Source organism: Carcharodon carcharias, assembly GCF_017639515.1.
Source record: "Carcharodon carcharias isolate sCarCar2 chromosome 35 unlocalized genomic scaffold, sCarCar2.pri SUPER_35_unloc_24, whole genome shotgun sequence".
Classification (NCBI taxonomy): Eukaryota; Metazoa; Chordata; class Chondrichthyes; order Lamniformes; family Lamnidae; genus Carcharodon; species Carcharodon carcharias.
The window spans coordinates 1-12,633 of NW_024470717.1; the positions used below are offsets into that span (position 1 = coordinate 1).

The window sequence follows — 12,633 nt, forward strand, 5'->3', positions numbered from 1 at the left end:
GGGGGGAGGGGGAGAGAGAGAGGGGGAGGGGGAGAGAGAGAGGGGGGAGGGGGAGAGAGAGTGAGGGGGGGAGGGGGAGAGAGAGAGGGGGGAGGGGAGAGAGAGGGAAGGGGGGGGGAGGGGGAGAGAGAGGGAAGGGGGGGGAGGGGGAGAGAGAGGCGATCACCTCTCATTCGTCTAAACTGAGGTGAATATCGGTCCGTTCTGCTCGATCTCTCCTCACAGGGCAAATCCCCTCATCCCAGGGTTCAGTCCCTCTTTGTCACCCTCCCTCCTGGGCAGGTATATCCATCCTTCAATAAGGGCACCAAACCTGTACACAGGACTCCAGCAATGGCCTTAGCAAAGCTTCATAGAATTACCCTTACAGTCCACTCCCTCAATCCACAGTCACGTTTCTGACTGATGGACGTATTTGTCAAGTAATTTGACTGTTTTAACGTGACGCTATATTTGTGCACGTTCTTATTTCAGTTCTGAGAAAGAAGTTGGCCTCAATCTTCAGTGCCTGTGTCCTGTCCAAGAGATGCCTCCATACCTGCTCCCACCGGAATAAATCGGTAAGCAAAATTAGCAGAGCTTTTCCCAAAATCGGGGTTAACTCTGCTGTGAGAGTCAGTGTGTGTGTGGGACCCGTACCCCAGTGAGAGTCAGTGTGTGTGTGGAACCCGTACCCCAGTGAGAGTCAGTGTGTGTGGGACCCCTACCCCAGTGAGAGTCAGTGTCTGTGGGACCCATACCCCAGTGAGAGTCAGTGTGTGTGTGGGACCCGTACCCCAGTGAGAGTCAGTGTGTGTGAGACCCGTACCCCAGTGAGAGTCAGTGTGTGTGGGACCCATACACCAGTGAGAGTCAGTGTGTGTGTGTGTGTGGGACCCGTACCCCAGTGAGAGTCAGTGTCTGTGGGACCCATACCCCAGTGAGAGTCAGTGTGTGTGTGGGACCCGTACCCCAGTGAGAGTCAGTGTGTGTGAGACCCGTACCCCAGTGAGAGTCAGTGTGTGTGGGACCCATACACCAGTGAGAGTCAGTGTGTGTGTGTGTGTGGGACCCGTACCCCAGTGAGAGTCAGTGTGTGTGGGACCCGTACCCCAGTGAGAGTCAGTGTGTGTGGGACCCGTACCCCAGTGAGAGTCAGTGTGTGTGTGGGACCCGTACCCCAGTGAGAGTCAGTGTGTGTGTGGGACCCGTACCCCAGTGAGAATCAGTGTGTGTGTGGGACGCGTACCCCAGTGAGAGTCAGTGTGTGTGTGGGACCCGTACCCCAGTGAGAGTCAGTGTGTGTGTGGGACCCGTACCCCAGTGAGAGTCAGTGTGTGTGAGACCCGTACCCCAGTGAGAGTCAGTGTGTGTGGGACCCATACACCAGTGAGAGTCAGTGTGTGTGTGTGTGTGGAACCCGTACCCCAGTGAGAGTCAGTGCGTGTGGGACCCGTACCCCAGTGAGAGTCAGTGTGTGTGGGACCCGTACCCCAGTGAGAGTCAGTGTGTGTGTGGGACCCGTACCCCAGTGAGAGTCAGTGTGTGTGTGGGACCCGTACCCCAGTGAGAATCAGTGTGTGTGTGGGACGCGTACCCCAGTGAGAGTCAGTGTGTGTGTGGGACCCGTACCCCAGTGAGAGTCAGTGTGTGTGGGACCCGTACCCCAGTGAGAGTCAGTGTGTGTGTGGGACCCGTACCCCAGTGAGAGTCAGTGTGTGTGGGACCCGTACCCCAGTGAGAGTCAGTGTGTGTGTGGGTCCTGTACCCCAGTGAGAGTCAGTGTGTGTGGGACCCGTCCCCCAGTGAGAGTCAGTGTGTGTGTGGGACCCGTACCCCAGTGAGAGTCAGTGTGTGTGTGGGACCCGTACCCCAGTGAGAGTCAGTGTGTGTGGAACCCGTACCCCAGTGAGAGTCAGTGTGTGTCTATGGGACCCGTACCCCAGTGAGAGTCAGTGTGTGTGGAACCCGTACCCCAGTGAGAGTCAGTGTGTGTCTATGGGACCCGAACCACAGTGAGAGTCCGTGTGTGTGTGTGTGTGGGACCCGTACCCCAGTGAGAGTCATTGTGTGTGGGACCCGTACCCCAGTGAGAGTCAGTGTGTGTGTGGGACCCGTACCCCAGTGAGAGTCAGTGTGTGGGGGGGACCCGTACCCCAGTGAGAGTCAGTGTGTGGGGGGGACCCGTACCCCAGTGAGAGTCCGTGTGTGGGGGGGGGAGTGTCAGTTTTAACCCTTCTCTCTCTCTCTCTCTCTGTGCTGCAGAATTTCCTGGTCCACCTGATCAACCTCCTCTTTGGGTTGCTCAGTGTCTTCTACCTCACGTATCTGGGATCTTTCTTTGACATCGATGTGGAGGAGGAGGTGGAGGAGGAGGTAAGGGAGAGGGTGGGACAGAGGAGGGTCAGTGTCGGGCAGTGTGGGTCCCTTCGCTCACCATTGGCATTTGGCTTGGCGGGGGTGGGGGGAGGGTTGCTGGGTGCTGGGTGTGGGCTCCCGCTGACCCTGCACCAGGGGCTATCTTGCTTCCCTTGGAATCACCCAAGTCTGGGGTCTCGACCGCCGGGATTCCTGTTGCTCGGGCTAGTCCGGATCTGGGAGAAGGGGCCAGGAATGCCGTGGGCTTGTTGCGGGGAGCGTAGCGGGTGCTGGAGTGGTGAGTTAAATTGGCTAAAATGCTTCCCCACCACATAGAATGAGGAAAGAGCTGGCCGTGAAGCCCGACCGAGTCAAATAGTTGGCCGTTCTACATGATGGCAGCAGGGCAGGGGGAGCAGTTTGCTGCGTGCGTGCGTGTGTACATATGTACGTCCCGGAATGTCGTCTCCGCCCGCCCCCCCCCCCCCCGCCGGAGCTGGGAGGCTGGCGTTTGGGTTGGGAGGGTGGGCACTTATTCGCCGCGCATCCTCTGGATTAAGGGGGAGGTGGGGTGTTGGTTAGAACGGGCTGCTCTGCGGCCCCCTGTCTGTAACCAGTTGGTTGGAGTAGGTGGGTGGGGTGCGGTAGGGCGGGCGAGGGCAGGAGTGGGCGGCACGCGAGTCAACCTGCAGTCGAATAGCCGGCCGCAAGTCAAACCTGCGCCCTTCCGCTTGAGCGCTTTCTCCGGCGATCGGGAAGGGGGCAGCATGTGAGGTGAGGGTGGGAGGGGCGCTTGGCACTGGTGAGTCCCTCCCCCCCCCCCCCCCCCCCCCCCCCCCCCCCCCCCCCCCCCCCCCCCCCCCCCCCCCAAGGAGCCGAGGGTTGACCGGTATCTTTGTCACGCAGGGTTACAGCATGATCTTCACCATCCAGAAGTGGCAGGAGCTGAGCTGGGCCGGCCACTGGGTGACCTTCGCCCTCTGGGTCTTCTACCGGCTGCTGGGCTGAAGCACGAGCCCTCCCAGTGCGTGTGCAGAGAGAGAGAGAGAGAGAGGCTGGGGTCCAGATGAAATCGCACCGAGAGATCCCTCGCTCCGACTGGGACCCCTTTGGGTATTTTCTTTTTTAAACATGGGAAACGAGGACTGGGTCCGGTCACGATAGCTGCCATTTTCCAGGCGCATCATCACAGTCCTGCAGACTTAACTTTTCATCAGGAGTTTCTATCGTCCGACTTCCCTATCCCTCACTTGCCGCTTCTCCGAGACCCGGGAGTGGGGTCAGGATGAACGTAAGGAGCAGGACTCAGAGGTGTTTTTTTTCCCCCCTCCCCCCTCACCCGTCTCCCAGCTCAACCCCAGACTGGTATCGAGGGACAGTAACACTGCGAATGCAGCAACAGGAGGAGGCCGTTCAGCCCCTCTTGAGCCTCTTTACACATGAGCAGGAGGAGGCCGTTCAGCCCCTCTCGACTCTGTTACACAGGAACAGGAGGAGGCCCATTCAGTCCCCACTTGAGCCTGTTACACAGGAGCAGGAGGAGGCCATTCAGCCCCTCTTGAGCCTGTTACACAGGAAGAGGCCATTTAGCCCCTCGGAAGCCTGTTACACAGGAACAGGAGGAGGCCATTCAGCCCTTCCTCGAGCTTGTTACACAGGAAGAGGCCATTCAGCCCCTCTTGAGCCTGTTACACAGGAACAGGTGGAGGCCATTCAGCCCTTCCTCGAGCTTGTTACACAAGAACAGGAGGAGGCCATTCAGTTCCTCACGAGCCTGTTACACAGGAACAGGAGGAGGCCATTCAGCCCCTCTTGAGCCTGTTACACAAGAAGAGGCCATTTAGCCCCTCGGAAGCCTGTTACACAGGAACAGGAGGAAGCCATTCAGCCCCCCCTCAAGCCTGTTAAAACTGAACAGGAGGAGGCCATTCAGCCCCTCTTGAGCCTGTTACGCAGGAACAGGAAGAGGCCATTCAGCCCCTCTTGAACCTGATCCTCCATTCAATTAGATCACTGCTTCTCTCTATCCTAAGTCCATCTACTTGCCTCAGTTCCCATGTTCTGGACTTCCCCTCCCCCCCACAACCTCCCCCACCCCTGGGTAAACTGTTTCTCTCTGTCGACCCTATCGAGTCCTTTAATCATCTTAAACCCCTCGACCGGATCACCCCTCAATCTTCGACACTCGAGGGGAACACAAGCCCAGTCTGTGTGATTTGTCCGTAACGTAACCCCCTCAGCCCCGGGATCGCTTTGGGGAATCTGCATTTCTTCCCCCCCCCCCCCACCCCCACCAACACTACCCCCTGCCACCAGCGCCCCCCCCCCCTGCCACCCCACTCCCCTCCCCCCGCTGAGTCTGATATATCCTTCCCGAGAGGTGGGGTCCTGAACTGGACACCGCAGCTCCTGGTGAGGCCGGAGCAGAGCTTAGTATCGTGGTCACGTAACTCCCACCCCAGGAGGAGGCCGTTCAGCCCCTCGAGCCTGCTGTGCCGTTTCGACACGATCCGACGGCCGGGATTGCTCCGGGGTCCAGAATTCCGAACGCTCCCAGCCCTCGGAAGCGAAGAAATCTCCGCCCGTTTCACTCACTCCAAAACGGCCGACCCCCTTATCCTGACCGCCCCCCGCGTTCTAGACTCTCCGACCAGGGTTGTTGAGGGGGGTGGTGGAGGAGGAGGAGTGGGGAGGGTGGGGGGTGGGGGGTGGGGGGGAACCAGCCTCTCAGCACCGACCCTGTCGAAACCCCCTTCAGAATTTGACCGGTTCCGACGAGATCGCCCCTCGTTCCTCTGAACTCGGGGGGGGAAATACGGGCCTGTTCCCCTCGATCTTCTTTCCTCACGGGAGCATCCCCACGACCCAGGGGTCGGGTCTGACGCACGTTCATTTCACTCCGTTCTAGGTTCCGGTACGTCTGTCCTCTGGTAAGGGCCCTCTGGACTGGACAGAAATGTTGGGGGACTGAGGCCCCGCCCTCTCGCAACGCCACCTCCCCCTGCCCGTGGCGAAGCTGACAGCTCAGCGACGGCGGCAGGGGTCACAGGTCACGACCCGCCAGGAGGTTGCGGCCTCTCGCCGATTCCCGCTGCTCCCCCGTTGGCGTTCCCTGGTTAAGAGGGATTCCCGCCCTCACCGGCATCTCATTCCCGCGTAACTTGTCCGGTGAGATCGGCTGAAAGCATTTTACACCCCACCCCTACCAGAAACACTCCAGATTCAGTTCAATGTGCACATGTCGTTCTCCGCCCTCGCCCCAACAACCCTGTTTATACCGTCTGCTCTGTCGCTAAGCGTGCCCACTGTATTTATACTTCAATATATCAGAAATGTTTAGATATCCCTGTGTCTCTCTGTTTCTTGTTAAGCGCGGCAAGCAAAGCGAAGACGGTGCCTCATACAGTCAACCTGTCAAGGTCTCGGGTTATACCCTGAGCGCTCCCTCACCGGCGTCCCGTCACCGTGTGGGGGAATCACAGACACAGACCCGTCACCGTGTGGGGGAATCACAGACCCGCGTCCCGTCACCGTGTGGGGGAATCACAGACACAGACCCACGTCCCGTCACCGTGTGGGGGAATCACAGACCCGCGTCCCGTCACCGTGTGGGGGAATCACAGACCCGCGTCCCGTCACCGTGTGGGGGAATCACAGACACAGATCCGTCACCGTGTGGGGGAATCACAGACACAGACCCGCGTCCCGTCACCGTGTGGGGGAAGCACAGACACAGACCCGTCACCATGTGGGGGAATCACAGACACAGACCCGTCACTGTGTGGGGGAATCACAGACCCGCGTCCCGTCACCGTGTGGGGGAATCACAGACCCGCGTCCCGTCACCGTGTGGGGGAATCACAGACCCGCGTCCCGTCACCGTGTGGGGGAATCACAGACCCGCGTCCCGTCACCGTGTGGGGGAATCACAGACCCGCGTCCCGTCACCGTGTGGGGGAATCACAGACCCGCGTCCCGTCACCGTGTGGGGGAATCACAGACACAGACCCGTCACCGTGTGGGGGAATCACAGACACAGACCCGTCACTGTGTGGGGGAATCACAGACCCGCGTCCCGTCACCGTGTGGGGGAATCACAGACCCGCGTCCCGTCACCATGTGGGGGAATCACAGACCCGCGTCCCGTCACCGTGTGGGGGAATCACAGACCCGCGTCCCGTCACCGTGTGGGGGAATCACAGACCCGCGTCCCGTCACCGTGTGGGGGAATCACAGACACAGACCTGCGTCCCGTCACCGTGTGGGGGAATCACAGACCTGCGTCCCGTCACCGTGTGGGGGAATCACAGACCCGCGTCCCGTCACCGTGTGGGGGAATCACAGACCCGCGTCCCGTCACCGTGTGGGGGAATCACAGACACAGACCCGCGTCCCGTCACCGTGTGGGGGAATCAGACACAGACCCGTCACCGTGTGGGGGAATCACAGACCCGCGTCCCGTCACCGTGTGGGGGAATCACAGACACAGACCCGCATCCCGTCACCGTGTGGGGGAATCACAGACACAGACTCGTCACCGTGTGGGGGAATCACAGACACAGACCCGCGTCCCGTCACCGTGTGGGGGAATCACAGACACAGACCCGCGTCCCGTCACCGTGTGGGGGAATCACAGACACAGACCCACGTCCCGTCACCGTGTGGGGGAATCACAGACACAGACCCGCGTCCCGTCACCGTGTGGGGGAATCACAGACACAGACCCACGTCCCGTCACCGTGTGGGGGAATCACAGACACAGACCCGCGTCCCGTCACCGTGTGGGGGAATCACAGACACAGACCCGTCACCGTGTGGGGGAATCGCAGACACTGACCCACTTTTACCCCTAACCCAATTCAAATGATGAGAGACCCAGCCTGTTTGTTTGGAAGACTTGAGTTAGTTTATTTGAGGTGTAAGCTTTGAGAGAGTGGCCAAGTGTGGAGCTTCCTTAGCCTACGCGATCGCACGACGTTCGATTCCTCTTGGGTCTGCGTCGACACGATCCCAGTAGAATCTCCAAAGCCATCTTCAGAAAGCTCTGTAAGCTACCATTCCTTGGCCTTTGGCTGCCCTGTCCTCGGGAAGAACAAGAAGAGAGATTGGTGTCGGTAACGTGTCAGTGTGCAACAGAGCCGCCTGTGTACAGGCGCTACCTGAATATACACCTGGGTACGGAGAATGGGAAATATATAACATGGAAAGAGGAGATATATAAACACCCGGGTACGCGGAGAGGGAGATAAATAAACACCCGGGCACACGGAGATGGAGATAAATAAACACCCGGGCACAGGGAGATGGAGATAAATAAACACCCGGGTACTCGGAGATGGAGATATATAAACACCCGGGTACTCGGACGTTGAGATGTATAAACACCCAGGTATTCGGACAGTGAGATGTGTAAACGCCCAGGCATACGAGTGGGAATTGTATAAACACACGGGTACATGCAGAGGGGGATATGTAAAAACACCTGGGCACACGGAGAGGGGTACATATAAATACCCGGATACGAGAAGAGGGGGATATATAAACACCTGAGTAAGAGGAGAGGGAGATATATAAACACCTGGGTACATGGAGAGGCATATATATATATAAACCCCCGGATATACGAAGAGGGGGATATATAAACACCTGGGTACGTGTAGAGGGAGATATATAAACACGCAGGTACACGCAGAGAGGGATATACAAACACCCGGGTTCACAGAGCGGGAGATATATAAACACGTGGATACACAGAGAGGGAGATATAGAAACATCCGGGTACATGGAGAGGGAGATTTATAAACATCCGGGTACATGGAGAGGGAGATATATAAACACCCAGTACTCGGACAGTGGGATATATAAACACCCAGGCACACGGAGAGGGAAATATATAAATATCTGGGCACATGGAGTGGGAGATATATAAACACCCAGGTACATGGAGAGGGAGATATATAAACATCCGGGTACATGGCGAGGGAGATATATAAACACATGGGTACACAGAGAGGGAGATATATAAACACCCGGGTACTTGGACAGTGGGATATATAAAAACCCAGGCACACGGAGAGGGAAATATACAAAAACCCGGCTATGTGGACAGTGATATATATAAACACCCAGACACACGGAGATAGAGATAGACAAACACCCGGTACTCGGACAGTGAATTACATAAACACCCGGGTCCTCAGACAGTGGGATATATAAACACCAGGCACATGGAGAGAGAGATATATAAGCACCCGGTACTCGGACAGTGAGATATATAAACAACCAGGCACGTGGAGAGAGATATATAAACACCCGGGTAGCGGAGGGGGGGATATATAAGCACGCAGGTACACGCAGAGGGGGATATATAAACACCCGGGCACGCAGAGAGGGAGATATATAAATACCCGGATATGCAGAGAGTGGGTATATAAACACCCGGATATGCGGAGAGGGGGATATATAAACACCTGGGTACGCAGAGAGGGAGATATATTAACACCTGGGTACGCAGAGAGGGATATATAAACACTCAGGCACACGGAGAGGGAGAAATATAAACACCTAGGCACACAGATAGGGAGATATATAAACACCCGGGTGCAGGGAGGGGGAGATATATTAACACATGGGTGCAGGGACAGGGAGATATATTAACACGGGTATGCGGAAAGGGATATATAAACACCCGGGTACACGGAGAGGGGGATATATAAACACCCGGGTACACGGAGAGGGAGATACATAAACACCCGGGTACACGAAGAGGGGGATATATAAACACCCGGGTACACGGAGAGGGGGATACATAAACACCCGGGTACACGGAGAGGGGGTTATATAAACACCCGGGTACACGGAGAGGGGGATACATAAACACCCGGGTACACGGAGAGGGGGATACATAAACACCCGGGTACTCGGACGTTGAGATGTATAAACACCCAGGTATTCGGACAGTGAGATGTGTAAACGCCCAGGCATACGAGTGGGAATTGTATAAACACACGGGTACATGCAGACGGGGATATGTAAAAACACCTGGGCACACGGAGAGGGGTACATATAAATACCCGGATACGAGAAGAGGGGGATATATAAACACCTGAGTAAGAGGAGAGGGAGATATATAAACACCTGGGTACACGGAGAGGGGGATATATAAACACCCGGGTACACGGAGAGGGGGGATATATAAACACCCGGGTACGCAAAAAGGGGATATATAAACACCCGGGTATGCGAAGAGGGAGATATATAAACACCTGGGTACGCAGAGGGGGATATATAAACACCCGGGTGCAGGGAGAGGGCGATATATAAACACCCGGATACGCGGGGAGGGGGATATATAAACATCTGGATACATGGAGAGGGAGATATACAAACACCCGGGTGCAGGGAGAGGGGGGATATATAAACACCCGGAAATGCGGCGAGGGGGATATATAAACACCCAGGTACTTGGAGAGGAAGATATACAAACACCCGGGTACGCAGAGAGGGGGTATATAAACACCCGGATACGCGGAGAGGGGGTATATAAACACCCGGATACGCAGAGAGGGGGTATATAAACACCTGGGTACACGGAGAGGGAGATATATAAACACCCGGGTACACAGAGAAGGAGATATATAAACACCTGGGTACACGGAGAGGGAGATATATAAACACCCAGGTACACGGAGAGGGAGATATATAAACACCTGGGTACACGGAGAGGGAGATATATAAACAGCCGGGTACACAGAGAAGGAGATATATAAACACCCGGGTACACGGAGAGGGAGATATATAAACACCCGGGTACACGGAGAGGGAGATATATAAACACCCGGGTACACGGAGAGGGGTACATAAACACCTGGGTACACGGAGAGGGGGATATATAAACACCCGGGTACACGGAGAGGGAGATATATAAACACCCGGGTACACGGAGAGGGAGATATATAAACACCTGGGTACACGGAGGGGGCGATATATAAACACCCGGGTACACAGAGAAGTAGATATATAAACACCCGGGTACACAGAGAAGGAGATATATAAACACCCGGGTACACGGAGAGGGAGATATATAAACACACGGGTACACGGAGAGGGAGATATATAAACACCCGGGTACACGGAGAGGGAGATATATAAACACCCGGGTACACGGAGAGGGAGATATATAAACACCCGGGTACACGGAGAGGGGTACATAAACACCTGGGTACACGGAGAGGGGGATATATAAACACCCGGGTACACGGAGAGGGAGATATATAAACACCCGGGTACACGGAGAGGGAGATATATAAACACCTGGGTACACGGAGGGGGGGATATATAAACACCCGGGTACACAGAGAGGGAGATATATAAATACCCGAGTACATGGAGAGTGAGATATATAAACATCTGGGTACACGGAGAGGGAAATATATAAACACCCGGGTACGCAGAGAGAGGGTATATAATGACCCGGATACGCGGAGAGGGAGATATATAAACACACGGGATCTGGTGATTTTTACACTCTATCTTTATGTTCTCCGTCTTTCTTTTTGTTCTGTTCACCTCCTTGCTTCTTTGTTTCTCCTTTTTGCTCCCCTTTTTTTGGTTGTTCCTTCGGAGCCTGCTGGAAGATGGTAAAGGAATACCCTCGATTACAGATACAGAGTAAAGCATCGTCTACACCATCCCCATCAAACACTCCCAGGGCAGGTACAGCATGGGGTTAGATACAGAGTAAAGCATCGTCTACACCATCCCCATCAAACACTCCCAGGGCAGGTACAGCACGGGGTTAGATACAGAGTAAAGCTCCCTCTACACCGTCCCCATCAAACACTCCCAGGACAGGTACAGCACGGGGTTAGATACAGAGTAAATCTCACTCTACACCGTCCCCATCAAACACTCCCAGGACAGGTACAGCACGGGGTTAGATACAGAGTAAAGCTCCCTCTACACCGTCCCCATCAAACATTCCCAGGGCAGACATTGAATGTGCAGAGCTATTCAACTACAGAATGCCCTTGTCTAGTACCTCATGGGGAGCCCTGGCTGAGTGATTGGAGAGGGAACTGTCCTCCCTCTATTCTAGGGCCTTTGAGGGCAGTTCCCTGCTCGGTGGGACGTGGCGCCATAGCTGCATCAGTGCGGCATTCCGCTGACCCCCCCCTCCACCCCTTCCCCCCAAACCCCCATCCCCAATCCACCCCTTCCCCCCAACGCCCCTCCACCCCCTCCCCCCAACCCCTTCCCCCCCAACCCCCCTCCACCCCTTCCCCCAACACCCCCTCCAACCCCTCCCCCCAACCCCCCTCCACCCCTTCCCCCCACCCCCCATCCACCCCTTCCCCCCACCCCCCATCCACCCCTTCACCTCCCCCACCCCCAATCCACCCCTTCCCCCATCCCCAATCCACCCCTTCCCCCCATCCCACCTCCACCCTTCCCCCCCACCCCCCCATCCACCCCTTGCCCCCATTCCCAATCCACCCCTTCCCCCCAACCCCCCTCTACCCCTTCCCCCCACCCCTTCCTCCCAACCCCCCTCCACCCCTTCCCCCCACCCCCCCTTTCCCCCTCCACCCCTTCCCCCCACCCCCTTCCCCCCCATCCACCCCTTCCCCCCATCCCCAATCCACCCCTTCCCCCCAACCCCCCTCCACCCCTTCCCCCCAACCCCCCTCCACCCCTTCCCCCCACCCCCTCCAACCCTTCCCTCCCACCCCCGACTCACACAGCCTCCAGGAGGATGGATCACATCAGGTTGGTGACCTACCTTAGTGGAGGATTTCTTATCGGATTTGTTTCCTGCAGATAACAAAAAGAAACATCAAATCAGGAGAAATTAAGCACAAAAGAGCCAACTGTTTGATGGTTATTTGTGGGATCTTACTGTGTGCAGAATGGCTGCACAATGATCCGTCGGCTTCCAAAGTAATTGACTGAGTGCAGAGGGAAGATTCCGAGTGACCTGTATGGCACTATGTAAACCTAGAAGCTCCCTCTACACTGTCCCCATCAAACACTCCCAGGACAGGTACAGCACAGGGTTAGATACAGACTAAAGCTCCCTCTGCACTGTCCCCATCAAACACTCCCAGGACAGGTACAGCACGGGGTTAGATACAGAGTAAAGCTCCCTCTACACTGTCCCCATCAAACACTCCCAGGACAGGTACAGCACAGGGTTAGATACAGACTAAAGCTCCCTCTACACTGTCCCCATCAAACACTCCCAGGCCAGGTACAGCACGGGGTTAGATACAGAGTAAAGCTCCCTCTACACTCTCC

At 56.1% G+C, this 12,633-nt stretch overlaps 1 protein-coding gene and 1 long non-coding RNA gene across 2 annotated transcripts; one reads left to right on the forward strand and one right to left on the reverse strand.

Annotated features, from left to right (window-relative positions):
* Nucleotides 1-474: 474 nt before the first annotated feature.
* LOC121274215 (protein-serine O-palmitoleoyltransferase porcupine-like) lies at nt 475-3,851 on the forward strand (the record flags this gene model as incomplete). Its single annotated transcript, XM_041181414.1, has 3 exons — nt 475-560; nt 2,245-2,355; nt 3,244-3,851. Coding segments are annotated over 3 exons (299 nt in total), but the record flags the coding sequence as incomplete, so codon positions are not given.
* A 3,369-nt stretch (nt 3,852-7,220) lies between these two features.
* On the reverse strand, nt 7,221-12,396 carry LOC121274214. Its single transcript, XR_005942236.1, has 4 exons — nt 12,236-12,396; nt 12,119-12,150; nt 10,844-10,966; nt 7,221-7,414 (listed from the first exon to the last, which is right to left on the reverse strand). It is a non-coding gene; the product is annotated as an uncharacterized LOC121274214 (long non-coding RNA).
* Nucleotides 12,397-12,633: the final 237 nt, after the last annotated feature.